Source organism: Ailuropoda melanoleuca, chromosome 17, assembly GCF_002007445.2.
Source record: "Ailuropoda melanoleuca isolate Jingjing chromosome 17, ASM200744v2, whole genome shotgun sequence".
Lineage (NCBI taxonomy): Eukaryota > Metazoa > Chordata > Mammalia > Carnivora > Ursidae > Ailuropoda > Ailuropoda melanoleuca.
This window is the reverse complement of record NC_048234.1, coordinates 35963109-35989538: the sequence shown is the minus strand read 5'-3', so window position 1 is coordinate 35989538 and position 26430 is coordinate 35963109. Positions and strand designations below refer to the sequence as shown.

Sequence of the window (26430 nt, the reverse complement as noted above, 5' to 3'; positions counted from 1 at the left end):
TGTGTATGTGTTTTCTTTCTTTCTTTCCTTTCTTTTTTTCAACTTGATCATATGCTTCTGATAGTAAAGCTTTATGCATTCTACTTCTCCAAGCACCCATAGTGATAGTAACCTCACCTCTGACCTCTTGGGGTAGCTTGTCCCATTGGCCTCATTCATATACTTGTCTAGGCCTATCTCCAGTGTTTAGTTTGGAAGATTTCTACCCCTTGTCCACGGCTTAAGACAGGGCTATACATCTAATCAGCTCCCAATCGATGCTTGTGGACTAGAATCAAAATGCTCCTTTCAGGGAGCAGGTAAAAGAAGTTTAACTGTCATGCTCTTTAAAAACAAATCAAAACACATACCTCACCAGAGCCCATTGCATAGATCAAGGAACTGTGGATCCCCGACTGTTGTGGTTTAGTTTTGGCCGGTTTCATTCTTTCCAGTTTTCTTCATTCCATTGCTTCTTTCCAGCTTTGGAAGCCAGCTTCTATTACTGTGGCAAGGGCTCGAGAAGTTTGGCAAGGGATCTCTTTTTCTTCCAGGCACAACTGTTTCATCGAAAATTTCCATGTTTAAAGCTTGTATCAGAAGGTCCATGCAGTTCAGGCCTATAAATGGTTTCCATGTTGCATTCTTTTTTTTTTTTTAACCCCAATATGGAAAAAAATAATGGTAACAATAGGTAATGACGAAAACCCCTTAACTTTATGGGGTGCAATTCTAAATGGCATGCACATTTGATAAGCCACAGATTTATAATATTTACCCTTTCCCTTTTGTTATGGTTGGTGACAACACTGATGTCATTTTGATTGGGTACAGTGGTGGGTTCTTGGGCTTCAGGGAGGACCCAACACTCTTGTTGTAAGGAGTATGATGGGGTATTGGATAAAGCAGAAGGAAAAGAGCATCTCCCATAGATCATGGGGGGTGTACTTCCAGGGGCTCCCTTCAGGAGCACCCATGTTTCATGATGGAACACATGATTCAAAACCCAGGTTGTGTCGGTAGTCTAAATGTCTGAATGGTAACCCCGATGGACCAAGAGATTCCATGCTTGGTGTATGGGCACTGGAAGTGATTCAAACATGGGTCAAGTGGGTAGTTTTATTCATGTTTCCCTTTGGTTGGAAACTCTTTATAATGTCTCATTTTGGGATATAATTTTATAGTAAAAAGTCTTAGGATGAAGTTACATAAGCAATTGAATTTGGCTGTTATAATTAATTAGTACTAGTTGAGTCACACCTACCAACATGGCTCCTGAGGGTGTAGTTAGTTACATAACATCTGCAGCAAGCAGGCACCTGGGTCTCCTGCCCTCAGTTTCGTGTACGTTTGCTGACTTTCTTTTCTTTCCTTTTCCTTTTTTCCTTTTCCCTAAAATGCACAGGTTATGTACCCTAAGTTCAGGGAGCAAAGTGGGAAACCAAAAAATTCATTTGACGTGCTTTATTGAGATAGTTGCTTTATTGTGGTGGTCTAGAACCGAACCCACAGTATCTCTGAGGTCTGTTTATATAGGGCTAGGTCAAGTCGAAGGGCTCTCCCTCATCCCCATCAGTTTCTTTTTTGCCCTGTAGAGTAGGAACGACTCCTATGGGTTGAGTACTTAGGTCTCAGGCAGTCTGCTGGGTGCTTTATGTCATTAACTCATTTCATCCTCATCATGGGCTATCAGGGGTCGGTGAACTATGGCTCCTGGGCCAAAAGCAGCCTGCCATCTGTTTTTGTATGGCCTGTAGGCTAGAAGTAGGTGTCCTAGTTTTCAATGGATAGGAGGGGAAAAAAAAGCTAAAGACAAGATTTCGTGAGGTGTGCAGATGATATGAAATGAGATTTCAGTGTCCTATTGGAACCCGGCCATGCCCGTTGGCCTAGGTCTTGTCTGTGGTTGCTTTGGTACTACCCCAACTAAGTGTGGTAGCTGAGACAGACACCTTGAGGCCTGCAAAGTCTACAGAATTGACTCTCTGGCCCCTTACAGAGATAGTTTGCTGATCTCTACTCTAGGTGACTGGTTCCATTATTATCCCCATTTCACAGAGGAGGAAACGGAAGCTGAGAGTTTTCAGCTTGGCCATAGCAATTTGTCCAGTGTTGAACTTGCGATTAGACATGTCAGACCTCAGAGTCCTTATTAGAGCTTCTCCTGAACAGCACAGGCAGCCAGAGGATTCTGAGAACAAGTGTTTGGGAGGCAGTGACTGGGCGATCCAGGATCCCCTACGAAGTTCTCAGTGCATGCATGTGTGTGGGCAAGCCTATGTGTATGATTCCAACCCAAGAGAACTGTAACAGGAGGAAGATGAATTAAATACAATGAAAAAACAAACCCCTCTCTGCTTTGGAAGTAGAGGAAACACAGTGCCAGTAGCGTCTTGGAGGCTGCTGGTTGTCCTTTCGGTGGAAGAGTGACGGAGGGATTATCACTCCCGATGACGATGATAGTAGCAGTTGTCGCGGAATGATCAGAATCGTTTCCAACGAGAAGAGAGCAGTCCTTAAGAGAGCAGTTCTCCGGGTGGCTCCTTAAATCCTATCCCGAGAGTTATAGTTCGTTGAATGAGTGAGTAATGTGCTGCCCTTTTGGAACTCAAGTGTCATTTTGCGCATGTGCAGAGGGTTTGCGCTCAGGAGCGGTTTCGTCCTGGAAAAAGCAGCACTGATGAAAAACGTCGGTGTCACTATGCATCTTGCATGCATAGCGGAGTGAGGTGTGCCCCTTGGTTCACACTGAAGCCCCCACCCCTCCCTGAAAGACATGGGAGGGACACTGTTCACTGGGTTAGGAATGAAGAAAGTTATCAGTCGTGCTAAAAAGGCCAGGAGCCCTGATGACTGCTTGGGGCCCTTTGGAAAACAAACCTCCTATTTGCAGGGTGCTAGACGTCTTGCTGGCAACAACAAACCCTTTGCCGTGTTTCTCCAGAGTCTTAAAATCTGACAATGGATCATCCCCCCTACCCCCCGCCCCACCATGGACTCCTAGAGGAGGGAGACACAGCAGAGCCGTAGTCCATAGTCTGGGTATAGGCATTGCCCTAGCATCTGCTGGAGCCGCTCTAACCTTCAACTGCAGTTTAAAGGAATTTAGGGAGGGGTCCCCGAGTGGCTCAGTGGGTTAAATCTCTGTCTTGGTTAAGGCTCAGGTCATGATCTCTGGTTATGCAATCAGGCCCCATGCCCTGCATTGGGCTCTGTGCTCACAGCTTCAGATATTCTCTCTGCCCCTCCAACCCCGCTCACATGCATGCTCTCTCTCATTGTCAAATAAACAAAATCTTTCTTTTTTTTTCTTCGAGATTTTATTTATTCGTTTGACAGAGCACAAGCAGGGGGGAGCAGCAGGCAGAGGGAGAGGGAGAAGCAAGCTCCCCTCTGAACAGGGAGCTAGATGACAGGGGGGCTTGGGATCATGACCTGAGCCAGAGGCAAATACTTAACCAACCGAGTCAGCTAGTGCCCTAAAATCTTTTTTAAAAAAAGGAGTTCGGAGGAATTTTTCATAGCTGTCAGGCTGAGTGCATATGACAAAGGTCATGTGTTTACATGCATATTTACATGTATATTTACATGTATGTTTCTGAAGTTACGGTTTTTGTTTTCATATAGCTCTATACAAGGGTTAGAGGAGGACTCCTGCCTTTTATGAAAGGCTGCTAAATGATGTTTCTCTCTCAAACCCTCCCTTCCCCCCCAAAAAAAACCCCTGTTTTTTTGTTTTGTTTTGTTTTTTTGTTTTTTTTACAAAGATTTGAGGATGGTCGTTGGTTAAAAATAGAAAGTCGTCGTCTTTGTTTTCACCCAGGACCCTGCTCAGCGAATCATTGCATGTCCCCAACCCCATTTCTGGGCAAGATCTCAAAGTGGAGATGGGAAAATCTGTCTCTGCTTTGTAAATGGCTGTTCCCCCCCCCCCTTCTCAGTGCTAACCAACTATTGAAATGATAATACCCCAGGATCCCCAGCCCTCGTGTGGCAGGTAATGGACGTCTGCAAGAGAGGGGCCCTGCTGTTCTCAGCATAGTGACATGCTCTAGGCATTTTTAAAGTGGTTTTTGCCTTTTTTGCCCTCCTCTGCTCCTCAGTGGTATTCCTGCTCTTAGCACTTACATGGCTGAGTAAATGTTTTTCAGCTGAATTCAATTCAGTCTTCTCCATCTCCTTCTCTTGTTCCAGCAGGAGTAGGATAAACATCCCAACAAAACAAAAGCTCGGAGTTAGGCCACATGCCCTGTGCACTTGCCAAGAGCCTGAGCGAGCACCTGTGGAAGGGAGACGCGGCCCCTGGAGCTCGCCCCTCTTCCAGAGCAGGAAACAGAGAATTCAGGTGGCTTATTTGAGGTCATTGTTGGAAGTCGCCCTCCAAATCTGGGGACTCATCCCCTGGGGATTTGGGGTGGCCACCACCCCACGTGCCCCTGTCATTGATGCCGAAGCCTTAGCACTGCAGAAGAAATGGGCTACAGTGTCTTCCCGCATGGGGTGACCGTGCTGCCCGGTCTAGTAAAGACACACAGTGGCTGTTGCCGATGACACTGTGTGGAGGGTCCCAGTGCAGCGCGTGGGCTCCACGTGGGCCTGACACTTTCTATTCCACCGGTAGGTCCTTCATCAGATGTTTCCAGCTACTGATTATGCACCAAACGGTTGGCACGGATACAAGTAAAATCCTTTACTTCATCCCTTTTTCCCGGTAGCTTAAGAATGAGACGACCTGAAGTTGAAATGGCAGAGACCCCTAGTCTCTTGGGGAAGAGGATGGGCTCATCCCCACAAGGGGATTTGCCACATGTCCCAGCCAGCTGCCAGGCTGACCCTGGGAAGTCTCCCTTTGTATATAAATCCAAGTTCGCTTGCCCAATGCACGGCAAAGCCGGTCACTAAGACATCAAATATGCAGCAAGGAAAGGGTTGATTCAAGAGTCAGCCAAGCAAGGAGACAGGAGGGCAAGCTGCGAATCTGCCTCCCCAAAGCTGGAGACTCAGGGGTACTTAAAGGCAAAGGAAAAAGGATCTGAGCATAGGGGAGAGGAGCCACCTGACTTCAGAATCAGATAATAAGTAGGAGAGGGTCGTACTTGTTTTCTGCACCTGTGTGGCTCTTGTGCCTACCTTGTCCATGGCATCCTTAGTAGGATCCAAGGGTTGAGTTTTAGGCAGTTTGGTGTCAAAAGTTCATCCATTGGACTCACGCACATGCCCCAAGAGATGGCCAGTGGTCCTCACCAGTTCTGGCCAGTTTCTTAGTGAAGCCTTGAGTCTCTGCAAAGCAACTAAATCAATGTTTTGTTATCATGGTGTCTAGGAATATCATCTGTGGAAACATGGCTGCAGGCTGTGTTCCAAGAACAAGCAGATTTGGATAAAAAGTTACAGTTGCACTTATGAGTCCTGTTAACCCTTTGGTTACCTGTTTCACTTGTTCAGCAGTTAACCCATTGGTATGGGTGCGTGCCAGTGCTCCAAAGGTGGGCTTTTGACCCCAAACCAGTGTCAACACGTTTGGGGTGACTTTTTCCCTATCCTCTTGTTTAGTGACTTTAAATTTTAAATTATATTTTCCCCTCATTTGGTTTTCTAGAAGATAGTAAAGAAAATTGCACCTTACATGCATGAATTTGTTTATAATGGGGAGGAGAAAAGGGAAGAGAGGTGGGGGTGGTTTTTTTTTCCCCACCCCTTAAATCTTTTCTGCTTTATTCTTGACTGTAGCATTTATGATCTTCTCATGTCCTGTATATTTCATTTATTGATTTTATACCTGTTTATTCCACTAAAATATGTCTTCCATGAAGACATAATTTTTCTCTCTTTGTAGCTACTGTTATTTGTACATCTAAACTTATAGCTAATACCTCCTAGGTACTCAATAAGTATTTGTTGATTGAATTAATTAATACTACCTCTAGAAATAGCAATTCTCATCAACTCCAGAGTCCCTGAATTTGTTCCAGATGTTGAAGGGCAGAAACTGAAGATGCAGGACCAGAGGTTTTCAAAATCTAAATTATAGGAATTGCCATAATCACCCAGACTGTGGACCTTCTAGACAAGTATTTTTTTTTAAAGATTTTATGTTTTGTTTATTTGAAGAGATAGAGACAGCCAGCGAGAGAGGGAACAGAAGCAGGGGGAGTGGGAGAGGAAGAAGCAGGCTCATAGCGGAGGAGCCTGATGTGGGGCTCGATCCCAGAACGCCGGGATCACGCCCTGAGCCGAAGGCAGATGCTTAACGACTGTGCCACCCAGGCGCCCCTAGACAAGTGTTTTGATGGGATGAATGTGATGGCAGGGCATGGCCTTTCTCTATGACATCTGCCTCAAAGCTTGGGGTTAATCATTCATTCAGCTAGATTGAGTCCATCTTTTATCAATAATTAGCTCTGGGGATAAAACATTGAATGAGAAATACGGCTCCACACTCTCATAATTCTTGTCATCCATAACTAGATCAACATTTTTGGGGGGAAATTATCTTTTCAGACTGTTCCAACCCCGTCAAGAAGCATTCCTTAACTTTACTCTTTGCTTTGTAATCTAGAAAATGGGTAGAAAATTTCAGACTTGCAGTGTCTCTAAGTTTTTTTCTGCTGCCTGCTCTTCTCTGATAATGGGTCTGGTGGTGAGTGTACCCCTAATACCTTGTATTAATTCCTCCCATGATCACATCCTAGAAAAATGGAAAGAGATGTTGGATGTGACTTTCTGTGTAACTTAGCAACAGCATATATGAAAAGGATTAAGAGCGTTGGTCTATTATAAACTCAGAGTGAATCAACATTGGGATGAGGCTCTTGAGGGGGAGCAATAATTACGTCCAAACTGAGGCTGGTGTTGGTCCTCTCACCTGAGTGGCAACCCCTGGGGCCCTGGGCTTGAGGAAACAAGAGACCAGAATACGCCCAGGATGAGGGCACTCAAAACTGTTTCATACGAGGAGCATTTGACAGGGTGGAGGATGTTTATTATGGAGAAAACTCAGAAGGATGGTAAGTGTCGCTGAAGAGTTCCTTCAGGTGATGGAAGGGCTTTGCATGTGGGAGAAGCATGAGACCATTCTGGAGCCTTGGGGCTTAGAACGAGGTTGTGTGGGTAGAAGGTGGGTAAGGGGTATTCAAAGATGGCCGCCCATGGAGTTGTCTGACTCACTGCCTGATTCCTTAGGCAGAATGGGAGTCCTGATGTGTAGCCAAGGAGCTCCGACACCTACTGAAGCCAGCCTAGGGCACAGTAAGCAGATAGGCTGACCAGGAGGAAGACAAAATGCCAGCTCTAGTTTGGGACCATCTTCTATGATCCTTCTTTCTCCGATTTGCCTTCAGCAGGCTTTTATTTTTCAGCTCCCTTTTATTTTTATTTTTCAAAGTATTTAACAGTTTAATCAAGCACGTAGTTCCCACCAGTACACCAAATGGTCTTAACCTGTCGAGGCCATTGTTTGGGGAACGATTATTACGTCAGGAAAAGCAAACTTCACCAAGAACAGGACGTCGACTTTCCAATGCTCTTTTCAAAGAGCTTCTGATTTTCGACGTCAGAAAGAACAACAACATTTAATTACCGCATCCCTTGCATACGGGATGTTAAGACAGGCTGCACCAGGTCATGGACAAGAACTGCAGTCTGCAGAAGGATAAGGCCAGTCCCTTCTTGTGCTACCAAAGAGCAGCACACAAGGTAACTATGAAACACAAAAGCATCATAATTGTTGCAAGCAGTCTTGTTGCTTCAAACATGTTCTTCAGTTGCTTCTTGGGTCCCGTTAAAAAGCACGTCCTGGCTAATGCAGTGAGATTTCCAAGCGTATAAAATACTGCAAAAAACTTCATGCCACCTGGAAGCCCCAGCAGTCGGGTCCCAGGGATAGAGAAGAAAATGCACAGGAAGCAGATGACGAACCACGTGCACCTGGTGTTGAAACTGAGGGAGGAGGCAGCCAGGACCTGTGTTGTCCCCACTGCACCTCGGCATCCTGGCTGCTGAGGACCCTCCGCAGCTTCTCCATGGCCCTGCTCCCCGCACACCGGTGGCCCCGCTCACGGCACCCCTGTGCCCTCCCTTATTTTTCAGCTCCCTTTAAAACATTTGCCCATACCCATTGACCCCAAAATTCAAATTTTGGAAGTTTGTGTTATAGAAATAAAAATATGAATATTTAATGACAGGTGCAAAAGGCTCTATATAAATTGTATTGCAGAAATGTGGGAACGATCGGGATGATAAAATAGTGGACTACATTCTGGTATGTCCATAATATGAATTAGGATGCGGTTAGTGTAGACAATGAGTTAGATCTCTGACTATTGTCCCAGAGGGATGAGCAGAATATAGAGTTAAGTGAGAAAAGCAAGAGAAACATATGTAGTGTGATCTCATTTGGGGAGAATAAATTATAAAAAAAAATCCCTCACATATGTAATCATATTGGCATATATTTGTGTGAGTTTGGCAAAAAGGGTGGAAGAATATAGATGAAGTTGTTGACAGTGGTGGGAGAGTTTGGGGTAAGGTGGGTGGGGACCCGAGGGACAGAGGGACAAGAATAGAGACAAAGTGAAGGAAAGTGAAAGGGGATGGTTTATCCATTCATCTATCTGCCTACCCATCTGTCTCTCTGTCCACCCGTTATCTGTCCATCCACCTATCCATCCGTCTATCCACCCACTATCTTTCCATCTGTCTGCTATTATCTATCAATCATCTTCATTGGTTCTGCTTAAACATGTATTCATTTTGAAGACTAATACAAGAAAGAAGAAATAAAAATTCCTTTTTCATGTTATTTCCATTTTTTGCCCTGTTGTCTTCTCTTATAAAAACTGTCTCAATCTCTCTCCTAAGGACAATCCAGAGGTTTTGCAATTAAAAAAAAAAATTAGGTTTAATCTTTTAAGCATGGTGACCTAAACAAACTAAAAGAAATCTGGGGAATGTGTGAAGAGTAAATATTTTGAGTCAAAACTGAAATTCTAGATGTCATGAAAGATGAATGACTTGAGAATCATTGGTATTTTTTCTTTGCTCTTTGCTGTATAGACGGTGTTTCTGTTTTTCCTAGTGTGCCAGAAAAGTGTTTCCTTAAATCTAGAGACCACGGGGTTGGGTAAGGAGCACCCAACTCAGTTAAAAAAAAATTTGCTAGTTCCTGGTGGGGAAGTAGGGCATTGAATGGAAAGAGTTCTGACATCTGTGTGTGTGGGCGTGTGTGTTTAATTGGTTTTCCCTGCTGAGATGGCCAGAAAGATGCTTGTGTTTTCCTGTGATTTGGATGCTTTCTTTCAAATTATTTTTAAGAACTGTTTTCCATATTAAATTATACTCATTATGCATTCATATTTAATGCTGATAGTTCTTTCTACATAAAGAATTTGTCTATGTACAGAATAGCCCCAGGCGTTGTAGAGATGGCTGGGGAGTTAACCCCTCCTTATTACGAAGGAGGATCTGGGCAAGAATAGGATGATGTTTCATATTTGCATTTGGATGTCGACTCGGAATTGATCCCAAGTAGCTGTACTGATACAAAGGCAAAACATGAGCGAGTATGTAAGATCCATAGAAATAATAATGCTAACCATCGTATTTCTTTGAGGTGTTCATTTTACATGCTAATTGAAATTTGAATGCATCTTTCTACACTTGTGTGCATTTATTAGATTAATATTGTAAGTCAACACTGTTTTATAATTAAGGGTATCAAAAATGCTGTAGAATCCACTTAGCTGGTCCTTGAGTTCCAGATATTTAATGCAAGTAGAACATTCTAGAATCATGAACCTCAATCAGAACTTCAATCTGCATAGTGCTATCTTGATCCATACAAATCAGGAAGTTATAAAAGTGTTTGTTTTCATAGTGACTGCCTCATAGATAATGCTAAAATAATACTAAAAATATACAAAGTAGGATCTGTGCATGGCTGACTCCATTTTTAAAATTGCAATTTTAGTTCAAAGGCACCATCGTTCTGGGAAAGCTAGTCATGTGCAGTGACATTTTTCCACCTCACTGTCTGAAAACTATCTCAGTAGGCCCAGACCTGAGTGGACAATTTATCTGTCACTAGGGCGTGGGAAGAATCGGAAGGAAAAAAAGTGTTTTTTGAAGCTATGACCTGGCGAGAATGTGATGTGGAAAGTTGTGCTAACTGACTAGGTTGCCCGTGTCCCGCATTTGCTTTGGGCATCCTGTCAAGCATTTTCTTTGAGTTTAATTGTCACTGTGGCTTTGTTTTCTTGGGCATAAGATCTGCTTCTTCCAGAAAAATCACTTTCTCCCCTGCCCCGCCCCCCAGGCTAGGCTGTAACTTCACGGCTGACTTGCCTGTGTGTGTTGGAGTCCATGGTCTTTTGCTGCTTTTCTCATGCCTTTTCTTTATGATGTTTCAGCTCATCCACCATACACCATGTGCTTTAGAGTGAAATTCTACCCACATGAACCCTTGAAGATTAAAGAAGAGCTCACAAGGTATTTTTCGTTTGTTTGTATGTTTAACCTGCACCTTTAACCAGCCAGGGCCTCCGAGTCCTACCAGGCTGAATGTACCTCCTGTCTAGAGCAAAGCGTCTCAACGAAGCAGACACTGGGTTTGGCATTTTGGCTTGGAATGTTTCTCTTGCACTTAATTGTCTTGGGATTTTTCAAACAGTTGTCATTGGGAGTGTAATTAACTGCACACAAAAAAAGCGGTGGTTATAAGGAGGAGGTATTCTCTGAAAACATCTGACAGTGGGGTGCTAAAAATAAAGAGAAGATGACGGTCTTCAGGATACGGGCACATTCATAGCTAGTGCAGCTCCTGGACAATCCTTTGGATCTGAGCTGTTCTGGAAGGGAAAAGATCGCTGGATAGTACGAACTGTTTGTCACGCTGCATTCCTCTTGTTGAGTGGTCGACCGTGGGGCTGTTTTCCCTCCACTTGTGGACTCTTCTCAGGCTGACTTGGGATCTTCCAATTCTCTGGTCTCTTCCCTTCTGATCTTCCTGGGCTGGGGCCATATTCAGTCCTCCTCCTGGGGTTTTGCTTTTGAGAACAGCCCCAGCCAATGCAGCTGAGTAGGGTCCCAGGAAGGTGATAGTGCTTAGTTCTTGACGAGACTCCGAGCAGGTGACAAAAATCACTGTGTACGATCATCTCTCAAAATAATCAGCAGAGGTCTGAATGCAACAGACAGGCAAGGTGATGCCTTGGATTGTTGGATATTTTGCTTTCTCCTTATTCTCGAGTATCCAGTAAAGCTTGACCACCATGACACCGACGTGACCTTGTAAGGGAGCAGATGGTGACATTCTCTGTGATTAATTTGCGCACAGCCATTAGTGAGGGTTGTGCTTGGGGATGGGGGCAGGTGGAAACGAGGGACACATGAATAATGGACATTGTAAGTGGTGGTGGCCATTTTTCAATCTGACCTCCTTCTTAAAAATATTAAGGTAGAATTCACGTAACATAAACTAATTTCACCATTTCCGAGTGTACAATTTAGTGTCATTAAATACATTCACATTGTTGGGTAGCCATCACCGGTATCTCATTCCAAGCATTTTCTCATCACCAAAAGGAACCCCCGTACCCATTAGCAGTCACTACTCACTCTCCTCTCCCCTGGCCCCTGGCAGCCACTCATCTACTCATTTATTTTGCCTACTCTGGACGTTTTGTATAAGTGGAATCATGTGATATGTGGCAGGGCCTGCATGAACTACCAAAAAAAGAAAAAAGTTTGTCCTGCCCTCTGGGTGCCGATAATGTAATTAGAAAGATTAAATTAAATACTAATGCTGGGCATTATTTAGTCAGATGTCAAAATGGCTCCCTTTTGTCATTTGTTTTCTTGATAATCTTGTCTGGAGGATAAAAATTGAATATGTGTCATGATACAAGTTTAGGATGGATCTTTCGTTGTTGAGAAAAGTCCCATTTGAAAGGAGAAGGATACCATGTGTTAGTTAATAACTCCAGTCCAGTTCTTCTCAATTGAATTTGCTAGCATTTCCCTGCATTTAGCTGAGTAGCCGAGGTATGAATAGAGGAAGGTTGTGAACGTTTTTATGTCTCCAAAGGAAATTAAGACAGTGTTCTGTCCTTGCATGGATAGAAATGGGCTTTTCTTAGTACTATCCTTAGAATTCAGAATGAATCTAGAGACTTTGATAAGTTATTTTGTTGTGAGATTAATCTGTAGTTTAAAAAGAATTTGCTACATGAGAACTTAAGATCACATTCATGACAGCGCTTAGGGGTAAAGAAACATTGGGGAAAAGGCAGGGGCGGAAGAGTAAAACAACCATACTCGTAAAAAAAGAGATATTTGAGATCCCTTTGTATCCTTCCTTGATCTCTCCATTTACACAGCCCTCTTACAATCCTTTAGATTTCTTGGGCTTTTGTAAATGCTGGATACAACTGAATGTAATCAAGTAGTGTTTTGGGTTTAATTTTTTTTTTTTTAATAACCATCTTTAAGTTCATGCTAGATAGAGAAGCGCATTGTTAACGGCGGCATGGGCGTGTATGCCCCAGATCTTCTTGAGCTTTTGTTGCTTAGTCTTTTCATCCAGGAGCGGTGCCAAAACGAGATGCATCATTATTATGTTTGGGCGGCTATTATATTAAAACATGAGTACCCGAACCAAAGCTATTTCTAAGGCTCAGTGGATTATGTTGAATGCACAGTCATCTATGATTATCTCTAGAGATCACTGATCCCGGGGACCCAAGCTCGGATGTTGTGAAAGCAGATTTTCTTTTTCTCTGGAAGCTTCTGTCAAACTTAATTTCAGAGTAATGAGGTGAGAATCTAAACCTCTTGTTCATCAGTTTGTAGCTATTTGAAACTATTTTTCACTACTAAACTCATCAAAAATGGAAAGGAATGCTTCTTGTTCGATGCGTGACATTGAACAAGTAGACAAGANCCATAACGCCGGGATCACGCCCTGAGCCGAAGGCAGACGCTTAACCGCTCTGCCACCCAGGCGCCCCTACAGTCTTTAAAAAGGGAAAGATTTGATCCCATCTGTGTGACCTCGGGCGTCTGAGTGGTCTACGGCTGAGGGCCCCAAAGTGAGGGCTCCAGACCCGCAGCAGCAGCACCTGGGGACCTGGCCGCTGTTCCAGACCTGAGACAGGGCTCAGCAATCAGAACTTTCATGAGCCCTCCAGGTTATTTTAGAGCACATCAGAATTTGAGAACTACTCTAAGAAAGTTGATTTTTCAAAGGTGTTAACTTCTTTCGGCAGATAACACAGTGCACACCTCAGTGGGTTTCGTGTGTTCACAAAGTTGTACCACCATCGCCACAGTCTAATCCCAGAACATTTTTATCAGCCAGTACCCATCCAGTCGTTCCCTGTTTTCCCGTCCTTCCCACCTCCCAGCAGCCATTAAGCTACTCTCTGTCTCTCTCGATTTCTCTATTCTGGACATTTCATGCAAATAGAATCACACAATATGTGGCCTTTTATGTCTGGCTTCTTTCCACATAGCGTAAGGCTCATCCAGCTGTGTGTAGAGCCACACGTCATCCTTCTTTATGGCTGAAGAATATTCCATCGCATGGACATTCTACTTCCTTTTATCTGTTCATCGGTCGATGGGCATTTGGATTTTTCTACCTTTTAGCTATTATGAATAATCCTGCTATGAACATTTGCATACATGTTTTTGTGAGAACCCAGACTCCAATTTAATCGGATTTGGGGACAGGATCCGCAGCTTGATATTTTTTTGAAAACTCTCCCGGGGTGGTTCTAATGTGCAGTCAGTGCTGAGAACCACTGGTTTGGAGCCTGGGTACTCAAAGTGTGGACCGTGGGCCTGCAGCACCATTAGAAATACTTTTTGGAAATATGGACTCTAACGCCCCACCCCGATCCACTGAATCACACTCCACATTCTCGCACGATCTCCGGGTCATTTATGTGCTCACTGAGGTGTGCGAGGCTCTCCTGTAGGGAGCTCTCAGGGTCCTTTCCTACCATGTGTAATGCTGTTCCTCTGACACAGTGTATACCAGACTCTGGGTAAGAAATTTCTTAGGGACTGCCTTTGTGCCCTGCAAACAATTCCGTACAAAGTCAGGGACAAAGAATGTCTGTCCATTGAGTCTCTGCAGTGTCCCCAATGCCCAGAGTCCCGTATACAGCATAAAGCAGGTGTGGGATAGGGATTCATCAAGTGGAAACAGCAGTGAGCCTCTGAATACTTCGGAGTGTCCAGTGTGCTTTCGATGGTCCAGTGCCCAGACTTGGGGGGCTCCAGTGCCCTCGGGCCGGCAGCACCTGTGCTCGCAACACGTTAATCATACTCTCTGAATGGGGCTGTGCCCGTGGCTCCTGGGAGACTGAGCCAAGAGCAGATCATTGGAGCACTGGAAGTGATAACTGGGACCAGTTGAGTGCTGCCCCCACCTGGCTCCAAGAACCTGGAATAAAGAAAAGATTGTCTCGGAGAGTTAAAGGAAACTAAGCAGAGTCTTCACACACCTGCAAAGTCACTTCAGTCAGAGGCAGTAGACCCCAGGCGTGAGCCTTGAAGGAAAGAATCAACGTGGCTGAGAAATAGGAGTAAACCTGAAGAGGGCTTGGGTAGCCTGGAGAACGAGAGGGGCGGTGACCCGGTGGGCCTGAGCCAGGGGTCTGTGCCCCTTTCCCCTGGCTGAAATGAGCCTATGGGTATTTTTTATTTGGCACTACAGTGTTTTTAAAAACAGAATTTGTTGCAACATTTGAAATTCAAAGGATTTTCCTCCTAAATCCAGACTCTCTGATTTTCCGGAGAAACAGGGTGCACTTGGCCTGCTTCTCTGGGCGGCGGCACCAGGATGGGGCTGTGTTGCCAGCTGACCCTTCATGGGAGCCCACACTCTCCATCCTGCCCCCCCCGACCCCCTTCGACATGCCCATTTCGCTCATGATCAGGTTTGCCTGGCTCCGTGGGCACCTGAGTTTGCCCGTCCCTGGAGAGGGGGACAGGGCACTAACCAGAGGACAGCTCTAGTTGTGAATAAATTGGCTTTCTGGCCTCATAACCAAGTCCTTTTGAGACTGATTAATGTGAGTCTGTCTGCCCCTGAGACTCCTCTCTGGATTCCGATCGAGTCCATTCGAGGACTCTCTATTTCACACAGAGCGTGGGCAACCTGTACCCGAGGGGCAAGGGGGTGGTTGTCACTGCACGGGAGTTCCTTCTAGGAACCGTGGCTGCTGGGCCCTGTGGCTTTCCTCTGTCCTCACGTCTCTTTAAGAAGGGCCAGCCGCCCAGCTTTGGCAGCTGCCTCGGTCAGGGTCACGTCAGGTTCCCTGAATCCCGAGGGCCCCTCGTTTCTTTGGCTTGTCCTCTGAGGGGCTGCGTGTGGCTCGGCTGCCCGGGGGAGCTGAGTAGGGCTCTGGCGGCCCCGGTGGGTAGAGCATGAACAATCCTTCCACCGCTTCCAGGCCTCAGCCAAGACTTAGGGTGACTCTCGCTCGTTTTGTGTTGCAGGTATCTTTTGTACCTGCAGATTAAAAGAGATATTTTCCACGGTCGACTGCTGTGCTCCTTTTCAGATGCTGCCTACCTGGGTGCCTGTATCGTTCAAGGTAAGTGTGGCTGCAGCCGCCCACCCCTCTCTGAGCTCTGACTGCCAGGCGTGGTGCCTGATGGGTATATTGAGGGTGAAAAGTCTGTCCAGGGAGGTGGGTGTCAAACAGTTTGAAATGAAATGTCAAAGCATTTATATATAAATGAATTCTATTTCTTCTTTAAAAATACTTTAATTAAAAATATGTTTACACATAAATTCTAAAACTATACATATAAATAAATGTATACAAAATATATACAAAATATATATTATATATAATATATTCCTAGTGTAGAAATGTGTCCTCTTGCAGTGTATCGAACTCTTCAGTTTTTCTAGCCATGTGAGAGCCAGGCTCACATTCTGTCATACTCAGGTCGAGTCTCACTTCCCATCCACTGGCTGTTTCAGCATAGACAAATTATCTCAGCTCTTTAAGCATATATTAAATGGGGTGGGCATACCTCCTTCACTGCTGTGTGAAGATTTCACACGACTTATTTTCAGGGCTGAATGAGCCCCAGAGGGTGGGGCAGTGGGAAACAGCACATATGACCCAGATGTTGGCTTCTGGATGTTTCTACCTATAAGAAAAAAACACCTGGAAAGTGGTGTCCTGGGCCCAAGGTAGTGCATGGCTATGGGCGGGGCGGGTGGGTGTGGGGGAGTCAGGTGAAGAATGACTCAGGTGTTCTGTTCCCTTGGGCTGGTTGGGAGGCAGCTGGCGGCAAGTCCTGTTTGGAGGGACCAGTGATCAGCCTTTTGCAGTGTGGATGCTAATGATATGTTTATGAGAGAAGGGGAGGAGAAGGGAGGGGAGATGGGGAGATGGAGAGGGCAGATGGGGAGATGGACATGGCGGGGGGGGGAGATAGAGGGGAGTAGAGGGGGAGGGAGAGAGAGCAGGACAGTGTTCAAATGAGCATGTCTTCTTTATAAAGGGTCTGGAATAACATAGGAGCTTGTGATAGGTCATAAGCAGATCATGACGACTGTCTGCCTTCACAATTCCAAGCTTCATTCACAGCTTAAGAGAGACAGCCATCATTCTCCTGGGGTTTCACTGTCACCCACCACTGTCCCTGTGGGGTGCTGTGTGCTGTGGAATAGTTCCTTGGGCCCTGTTTCTGGGCGTGTGTGCTTTCTGAGAATTCTGAAAAGCGTGTCCATGTCGCTTTCCCCCTCCCCCGGGACCCATCTAGTGCAGCACAGCAGACTTCGGCAGAGGTGTTAAACCCCTTGGAGATACTCAAGCTTAAAGTCAGGCTACAGTGATATGGTGATGGGAGATAGTCCTTCCATCTGCCCCGAGGTGGGGTATGTGCTTCCCAAGATCACCTCTCTTACAGCAGAGCTAAGGAAGGGATGTTAAAACCCGTAGTTGTCCTCCTTCCCCGTGAGACTGCAAATTCCTGGTGAGGGTGCGCTGTCCTCCATAAGGGAAAAGCAGATCAATACTAATCCAAGCACCAGACCAGCACATGAGCATTTCAGAACACATTCAGGCATTAGTAAATCACGGTCAAGTCTCCAAGGGCAAGCTCACTATGGATCTGTAATGGGAAACTCGCTATCCTGTTTTATGTTGGAAGTAAAGCCACCAACTCTCCCTCTGGACAGTCAGGGCCCTTGGCACGATTATCCCTGACCTCGAGCACAGATGGTGTGGAGAAGGCGGAGCTGGAAAGGGGCTGGCAGACCTTGAAAGGACCCTTCGGCTCTAGAATACAGCAGTGTTTCCGGGCCATTTGTAGCAAATCCGGTAAAAGCTGGATTCATGCTGTTCTCTGGTGTTTGGGGGGATCTTTCAGCAGCTCTAGAGATCATTACAAATGCAGATAAAGATCCACTTTGGTGCACCTGTCTATACTTAGGGAATGTGGAGGAAAAGACCAGAAAACAGGAGGTCATGTGACTTTTCAGTGGCTTCTTGTTAACGCTCTGAAGGAGAGTGTTTGAAGTTTCAGGATATTCTCAGTGTATAAAACACAGGCAGTACTCGAGTGTTGCTACTTGTACGTACCGAATACATTTTCCATAATACAAATTGCAACACAGATACACAAAACCCTAGGGATCTGTTTATTTCTTTTCTTGGTAAAAATGATATCTTTCCTGTTGCTTCGACAGAATGGCAACATGGTGGGATTGTCACTCTTACCTCCTCTGCCTGGTGTGTTCCAGATATTCAGAACTGAATTTGAACTCAGTTCAGAGATCACTTCCTCTGAGTAGTCTTCCCGGACTTTCTCAAGTAGCCTTTTCCTGCACCTCATTCTGTCTCCTACCCTTTTTTTGTCTTTTAAGCACTTCTATCTGAAATTATGTCGTTGAGTTGTTGGGGACTTCTTATGCATCCCCTCAAGGTAGGCTCTAAATTCCATGGAAGTAGAACTTGGGGGGCATTTTTCACCATAGTATCCCTGTTTCTGGTGTGCAGTAAGTTCTCCAGTAATGATTTTAAGTGAACCAGGGCATTTGCCTCAATTGCACTACTGTGTGCTTTATTTCTCTGCTTGGGAAAGAGTGGCTGGTTCCCTACCTCCTTCATGTATTTGTTCACGTTCTCTGAACACGTACCGAGCGGCTGCTAGGTGCACGCACTGCGTTAGGAAGTCCCTGGGGGGGAGGGACAGACAAGCAAACAGGCATGTGATGATGTGTGAGTGGCTCAATAGAGCGACACCCAGGTCCCTGCTATGACCTCAGGGGGGCCCCTGACCCAGCGAGGGTGGTCAGGGAAGGCTCCTGCCGGAGTTAACTCAGGGACATCCCGTCTCTCATGTTCTTTTGGATCAAGTCCTCTCCAAACCAGGGGAAAAGCATTGCCAAGCTTGCCCTTTATACTTACCATCACTCGATAGCACTCAGCCTTTTGCTTCAGCTCTTTGGATTTTTCTGACAGTCAGATTCCTTTAGAAACACGCTAGGGCCTGTTTCAGATTGCAGGCCGTCCGTTCTGCATTTGTCACAACTTCACCCCCGCTTACCCACCTCCTCTTGATAGTCTGAATAGTTCCAAGTCCTGAATCATTTATGAACCGCCTTTTGCTTCCAGTTTAGTCAGTTAAAGACCAGCTTTAAGGGACGAGAAAGCAGCGCATGTGATGCGGGAGGCATTGACATTTACCTTGTTAGCAACCTAGTGCTGGTTCCACGGCATTTCTTCTCTTCGCTTTCTGGCATTTTCCAAGCTACTCGTTTGCCGTGTTTAGCAATACAAGTTCATTTTATCTCACAACTTTTCTTGGAAAGAGACCCCCCCCATATCACCGGCGCCAAACAAAGCACTCCCTCAATGACCACCACGCAAACTGACATTTGCATTGAAAGTGACCCAGTTTTGTATCCGTGGTCCATTCTCTATGGAGAATGGAAGCCTCGGGTTGTACCATTTCCTAAATTTTCAGGTCCGTATCCAGCTCACAAGGTGATATGTATGCGTGCATGTGGGCATAGATGTGTTATGTGTGTAGTTTTTGAAACTCAGGTTGGGTTAATCATCAGTCGATGGCTTATTCTCTTCACTGGTCCCTTTGGGTCCATCAGTTGACTGGTTGGTTGGTTGATTTGCCTTTTCATTCTCCATTTCCATCCTTATAGATCTTCGGCTTTGCATACATCTTTATCAATGCTTACGTTGTTTTGTGTGTATACACTTCTAAATTTTGTAAACTAAACGGGGCTATAAAACTCATTTTAATCCTCTCATGCTCAAAACACTGTTTTGGGGATCTATTCAGGTTTTTGGGTTTCCGTCTATTCCTTTTAATTGCTACGGAGCATCCAGTAGGGTACATGGCTCATGTTTTATTTATTGTTTCCATCAACAGTGAACACCCAAGTTGCCTTCATATCCTTTCTTATACTTAGTTTTCCTAGAATACATGCCCAGAAGTGGGATTGCTGGGTTATAATATTTGACTAAATATTCCCAGCTTGCTCTTTAGAAGAGCTGTGTGCATCAAGGATCCTCCAGAAGGGTACAAGTATTTCCATTTCCTCATATCTCTGCCAACACATAGAATCATCCGACTTCTTAAATGTTTTGCCAATCTTATAGGTGTAAAGTGATGTCTTGTTTTGGTTTCCATAGCTCTGACTACTGATGAGTTTGAACCTCTCTCTGTATTGATTTTTTTTACATCCTTTGGCCATCTTCCTCCTGGTCTTCCTGCCTATTTTCTTATGGATTGGTAGGGATTTCTTCTTTATTCTAGATATCAGCCCTTGTCACTTTACAAATATATTCTTTCAATTTGTTGTCTCTTATTTTGACTATGTGACTACCTTTAATGAACAGAAGCATTTTAATTTGATTTGATTAATTTCCCTCCTATGGTTGATGGTATTTTGTGTCTTATGTTAAAAGTCTTTCCTCATGTGGAATATACACTTTAGGTAGTTTTAAGAGCTCTGTAATTTGAAATCTATTAGGAAGCTTTAAAGAGCTTTGCTTTCCTCCCAGTTTTGTCCTTTTGTAGTCATTAGATGATTCAACAATGAAAGGACAGTAGATACAAATTACAGAGTTGGATGTGATTTTGCAGATGTGCTCAAGGCATTTGATTTTTTTTTAAAGATTTTATTTATTTATTTGACAGAGATAGAGACAGCCAGTGAGAGAGGGAACACAAGCAGGGGGAGTGGGAGAGGAAGAAGCAGGCTCCCAGCAGAGGAGCCTGACGTGGGACTCGATCCCAGAATGCCGGGATCACGCCCTGAGCCGAAGGCAGACGCTTAACTGCTGTGCCACCGAGGCACCCCAAGGCATATTGATTTTTACCTACTACAAAGTCATGTTGGTGATCAAGTTCTTCTGATACAATTTGCCCACCCTCGTTTCATCTTCTTTCCCGGCCCATTTCTGCCTGAGACACTTGCCCCTTTTGGCCCATTTTCCTTAGCAGGCTTGTGCAATCAGTAAAAAGTATCCCCATGGCCAGAGCATCAACTTTGCTGCTCCTGGCTGTGGATGGTGCACATTCTAGGTCCATCCTCTCCTAGGCCCTCTGGGAGCTCTGAGACGTGGCAGCATTTCTTTTTGCCCTTAGAGACCCTCTGGAGGTGCTCTGTATTAGAACCTGGCAACAACCTTCATCTGGTACCCTTGCCTATGCTTAGATTTACACTCTGTAATCTGAGGAGCATTCCATTTATTTCTAAGTACAATCTTCTTGGGTGCCTTCATGTTGTGATTTTTTTTTTTTAATTGGATGCACCGTAGTTGTGCAAATCTCAGAGCAGGCAGCTCCAGCCATAGAGTTCCTAGACTCAGAAAATTAGCTATGAAAGAAACCTTGAGGGACATCCAGTGACTTTCCACTAACATCCTAGGGGATATTTGGAAATACGGAGGCATCTCTGTTGGTCACAATGACTAGGTGTGCCACTAACACTTAGTACCTGATGGGTAGGGTGATAAATGTCCTATCGTGCCTTGGATGGTCTGAAACAATCATTACTTAGCTCCCCAAATGCCAGTAGTGCCTCACTGAAAAACAACTATTTAAATTCCTTTATTATATAGATGAAGAAAACGAGACTCGAAGAGGTGGTTGAGTGCCCGAGCTCACATGGCTACATCTGAGCTAGAATATGGGCTTCTAGACCCTCAGGCTGTGGTCCTCCCATGGCTACAAATACATTTCGTTGGGTGAGCTACTGCCAGCTCTTCATCTGGGTGGCAGGACCCATTCCGTAAGAACCCTATTCTTGTTGTTCTTAATCCCTCTCTCTTATATTTTCCTGGTCGCAGCTGAGCTCGGCGATTATGATCCTGACAAGCATCCTGAGAATTACATCAGTGAGTTTGAGATTTTCCCCAAGCAGTCACAGAAGCTGGAAAGAAAAATAGTGGAAATCCATAAAAACGAACTCAGGTAACAGGGGTAGACATTTGGAAGAATGATGGGAGTGCGAAAGTATTCTTACTGCAGGGAATGTGGAAATCGTGCTGTGAAGTAAGAGTATTGGTAATGTGTGAGTGGACTGTTTCAGGCAGCAGAGCAAGCTTTCGGGGCTCTGTCAAGATTTTCCATAGCGCGGGGTCCCCTAGATGGCTGTCTGTGAACCACACAGAATGATTAGAGCCATATATCTTCCTATGGGTTTTAACTACCCTGAGTTTCCATAAGTGAAATCTAAGGTAAGTAATCCTTTCTACAGTGAATTTTGCGTTGCCTCTTCCTTTCCTGTGGCCATTGCTAGAAGCTTTGACTCCAAGTAGGATGAAATCTATCGATGAAATTTCCTTTGCTGAGCTGCTTTCAAGGTGACAGATTCAGTGTCTGCTGTATTCCTTGTCTATGCTGTTCCAGGATGATCGTGTCTGGATACAGAGTAGTAACAGTAGAAGGGGCAAAATCGCGTACGGTATTCACTGTGTACCAGGCACCATTCTAAGTACTGGTGCCTAGTGACTCATTTCATCTTCACAATGACCAGGAGAGAGGTGCCAGGGCTGTTTCCATTCTGCAGATGAGGGAACTGAGGCACAGAGAGATTAAGCATCTTATCCAAGCTAGCAAGTGGCAGAGTGAGGATTTCAGTCCACACAGCCTGGCTCCAGAGTCTGTGTTCTTAATCCTTGTGATGCTTCTGCTCTGCATAGGCTACTAGGTATGAAACAGATCATGGGGAGGAATCACTGACAACTTGGAATCAGGTAACTCAGGTACTCTAGTCTGTGACTAGAATTTAGATCTGTGCAAATCACGGAAAAGTTCACTTTGGTAATAATCATGGATTATGTTATGACAAGTATGGATGAAGACCGGGAAGAACTGAGACGCCTCCATCTTCTGGATCTCTGGTGATTGTATGTATATGTAAAAAAACAGTGTCACCAGATTATGAATTCTGGAACAAAGAACTGTCCCCTTGACGGGGAGTGCTTGAATTCCCTACTTGACGCAGGCACTCCCCCTTCTGGTGAGTCTGAGCATAGTACACATGTGGGCATTAAAGGTGGCAGCATAGTTCAGCTTGGAAAAGATGACCTTTGTTCTTAACAGATAAAGATGATTAGGCATCAAAAAATTGTACTGATTTCAGAAAGCAACATGCCGTCTCTATGGGTAATTTGAGAGCATTGTCTCCTAATGAAAGGCTTTGTCGAAAATACAGGACACTGACTACTCTTTACATTTTGGGGATGAGAATGGTAGAGGTAAAAATAAAGTTCCAGTATTCTAGCTGTGGAGTTGTGGACAAGCAGGGTCTGGGCAGCACAGAGCGAGAACCTCTGGGCACAGGAGTCCTATCCACTGTGTGGATTGGTGGGAATGGGAATCAGGAGGCCTGCTGTGACCAGAATTTGCAGGACCTCAAATGCTCAGGACATACGATATTAGTAGACTTCTCTCGAGCATTACTGGATGCCAAAACACTGTGCTAAGAGTCTTACATGTGTCCACTGAGTCCTCCTAAACTCTACAAGGGACGTGCTCTTGTTGGTACCAATCCAAGGTGAAGAAAGCACAATGGGGAGTGGATGAAAGACTTGCCCTTTAGCAGCAAAGTCAGGACTTGAACCCTGCTCTTACTTGACACCAACACTCATGCTCTGATCTGCTCCGCTGAGCAGCCGTCAGGCAATCAGGTAGTCAGTCATGTTGGTGTCGCATAGCGATCACCATGGCAGTGGTGCCAGAGGGTGGAGACTGTGAGAAGGAGGACCAGTTAGTTAGTTCTGCTCTCCAGACAAGAGATGCCACGGACCTGAAAAAGAGAGAAGAGGGTTTGGAGCAACCTTATATCCAGATGATGCCCCCAAATTCCATGAGTAAATGAGTGAATCAACGAAGATTCCAGTTTGCTTTTCGTAATCAGAAAAATGTAGATTGGATCTCTTGCCAGCACCTGTGCCTTTGTTGATAACCCTGAAAGTAGCCATCCTACACCAGGGGGAGCATGGGTGGTCATCAATTAGCCGTGGTTTATAGATCTTGGAAGTAAATTCCGTGGCTTGATCGACGCTGCTGTTCTGAGGCACTACACATTTGTAACATCCAGAAAGCTCCTGTGAGGAAGTCAGAGTTGTATGTTGAAGGACAAAACAGCCAGAAGTGATGTGACATCGCACGGAGAGGTGCAGAGGGTATTTTCCTATGAATTTTTGTTCATCCTTAAATAGTTGTGCATTTCCCTCTACATCAGTGCAGCAGAGAGAGATTATAGGTTTGGATGGGAAGATAAGAAGAGCAGTGCAGAGGGGGAGAGACTTTGTAGAACTGGCTGGAAACCTGCCATAGAGACTGAGGTTACTCTGGGGGTTCAGCAGGCCCTTTGCACACAGGTTGTGAAAGTGTTGATTTTTCTGGTGTGGGAAATTGGACCTTTGGTTGGATTGCTTTGCAAACCCAATGGTGTCAGAAAGGAGTTGTAGATGGAAGAGAACCATACGAGGCTGTACCAAGGTGTTGCCATCTTACTCTCCAAGGTCATCGCTGCACCCATGACCCTCCCACACAACAAAGGGATAATGTGTGATCATTGAACTATTGTCACAGAAGCTTCCTGAGAGGATTCAGCTGGCCTTTGTTGGGGTTTGAGGGGCCCCAAAACTTAACCTTCTACTTTCTGCCTGGTTTCTAAACCAATGGAGAAAGAAACCAAGAGATGGCAGGCTTGACACAAACTATAGCAGAAATGGCAGTGGTGATTTACAGTGAGATAAACATACTTCTCTGTGTGGGTTCACAACCTTCTTCTGCCTTTTTAGTTGACTGGAGTTGTTCTCCTTCTGTGCTTTCTGAGGAAGGTACAAAAGCTGTGATTTTTGGGAGAAAAGTAACCGGGGAGGAAGAAGAGCCTCTCTCTCTGGGAGGCTACCTGCGGCTTGAAGGTGGAACGAAGATGGCATGATAGACAGCCATGAATAAGAGTTCTTTAGGGGGAAGAAAGGGAGACTCCCTGGAATTTTGAGGTGCTTGAAAATAGAAGACCAAGAGTGTAGTTAGAATTTCCATCAACTTAGATTCCTTTAGATGTTAAGAGATTTGTGAATGAAGATTGGAATTTATGATTGAGCCAACTTTGCTTCCTTAAATGTGCCATCTGAACAGGAGGGTAGGGTAGGAAGAAGTGACAGTTTTGCAAATGTAATAACATAGTTATCGATCATCTCTATACTAGTCATGATAAACTAGATTTTGCTGAGGAAACAATCCCAAAAGATCAGTGTTTAGAACAAGCAAGACTTATTGTTTGTTCTGTTACGTGTCTACCAGATGTCAGCTGAGAGTCTCTGCTCACCACTGTCACCCAGGACACTCACAGGTTTCAATTTGCCAGTTGTTGAGCCAGAGGGAAAAGAGAGTTCTGGAAGTTCTTGCTTCAGCTTGGAAGTGATACATGTCACTTCCACTTAACCATTGTGGCCACAACTAATCCACAACTAACCACATGGTTCTACCTAATGGCGAGGAGGGTGCAAACTGGAGCTGGCTGACAAACAGCTCTTAACGGCCTTTGCAATCTCATTAACAAACAGGCTTTTTAAATAAACTTTTTTATTAAAAAACTTTATTTTTTAGATTCACAGCAAAATTGAGTGGAAGGTACAGAGATTTCCCCTATTCTCCCTGCACAGCCTCTCTTGTTATCAACATCCCCACCAGAGTGATGCATTTGTTGCAGTTGATTAACTGACCCTGACACATCTTTATCCCCCACAATCCATAGTTTGCCTTAGGGTTCTCTCTGGATGTTGTACATTCTATGGACAATAGTTTAATGACATGTATCCACCATGATAGTATCATGCAGAATGGTTTCACTGCCCTAAAAATCCCCTGTGCTCTGCCTGTTCCTCTCTCCCTCCCCCACAACCACTGGCAAATACTGATCTTTTAACCGTCTCCATAGTTTTGCCTTTGCCAGAATATCGTGTCCTTAGAATCCTACAGTATGCAGCATTTACAGGTTCTCTTCTTTCACTTAGCGATATGCACTTGAAGTCCCTCTGTGTGTTTTCATCCACAGCTCATTTTTTGCTGAAAAATATTCTGTGGCCTGTTTATGTTTTGCAATTTATCCACTCACCTACTGAAGGACATCTTGGATGCTTCCAAGCTTTGGCAATTATGAATAAGGCTGCTATAAACATTCACGTGCAGGCCTTTTGTGTGGACATACATTTTCCACTCCTTTGGTAAATACCAACGGGCATGGTTGCTGGGTTGTATGGTGAAAGTATGTTTAGTTTTGAAGGAAATCCTCAAACCATCTTCCGAAGTGGCTGTGTTCCCACCAGCAACGGATGAGAGTTTCTGTTCTTCCCGTTCATCTCACCAGCCTTTGGTGTTTTCAGTGTTCTTGACTTTGGTCATTCACATAGGTGTGCAGTGAACAGTGCTTTATTCACAAAGATTTAATAGAGATGCCGTTGGGCCTCCTAATATCCCGTAAACTAGAAGACGTGGGGATGTATGATTCATATTATTGAATAGATGTTAGTGCTAAAACTCACTGGACTGAATGATTCTTCTAGATCAGAGCAGATAATAGATAGATAGATAGATAGATAGATAGATAGATAGATAGATAGATATTATCTATCTGTCTAGGCTTTCTGGGCCACATGGTCTCTATTGCTCTCTCTAAGCTATGCTTTTGTAGAGCAAACAAAAACAAAGACGATACCTAAATTAGTGGCCTACAATTCAACGAAACTTGATTGACCAAACAGATGGTGGGCCAGATTTGACCCGTGGGTTCTAGTTTGCAGACTCCTAAACACATGGCAGAGCAGGTCTGGAATTAATTTCTGCCTCACTGCCTGCCTCTGTAGATAATTTTAAGACAAAAGAGCCATATTTGTTTTTAAGACGATGTATAAGAAAGAATCTTATAAATTTACA

The 26430-nt window shown here is 44.7% G+C and overlaps 1 protein-coding gene and 1 pseudogene across 4 annotated transcripts in view; one reads left to right on the top strand and one right to left on the bottom strand.

Moving 5' to 3' along the window:
* Positions 1 to 26430, top strand: part of FRMD3 (FERM domain containing 3) — a 309467-nt gene that overhangs the window by 186176 nt on the left and 96861 nt on the right. For all 4 annotated transcript variants that reach the window (XM_034647100.1, XM_034647098.1, XM_034647099.1 and 1 more), the window contains 3 exons: positions 10386 to 10464; positions 15484 to 15581; positions 21324 to 21447. In XM_034647100.1, coding sequence (XP_034502991.1) covers positions 10386 to 10464; positions 15484 to 15581; positions 21324 to 21447 — 301 coding nt within the window. The remainder of the gene's footprint in view (positions 1 to 10385; positions 10465 to 15483; positions 15582 to 21323; positions 21448 to 26430) is intronic.
* Positions 7532 to 8002, bottom strand: LOC100472581 (annotated as a pseudogene).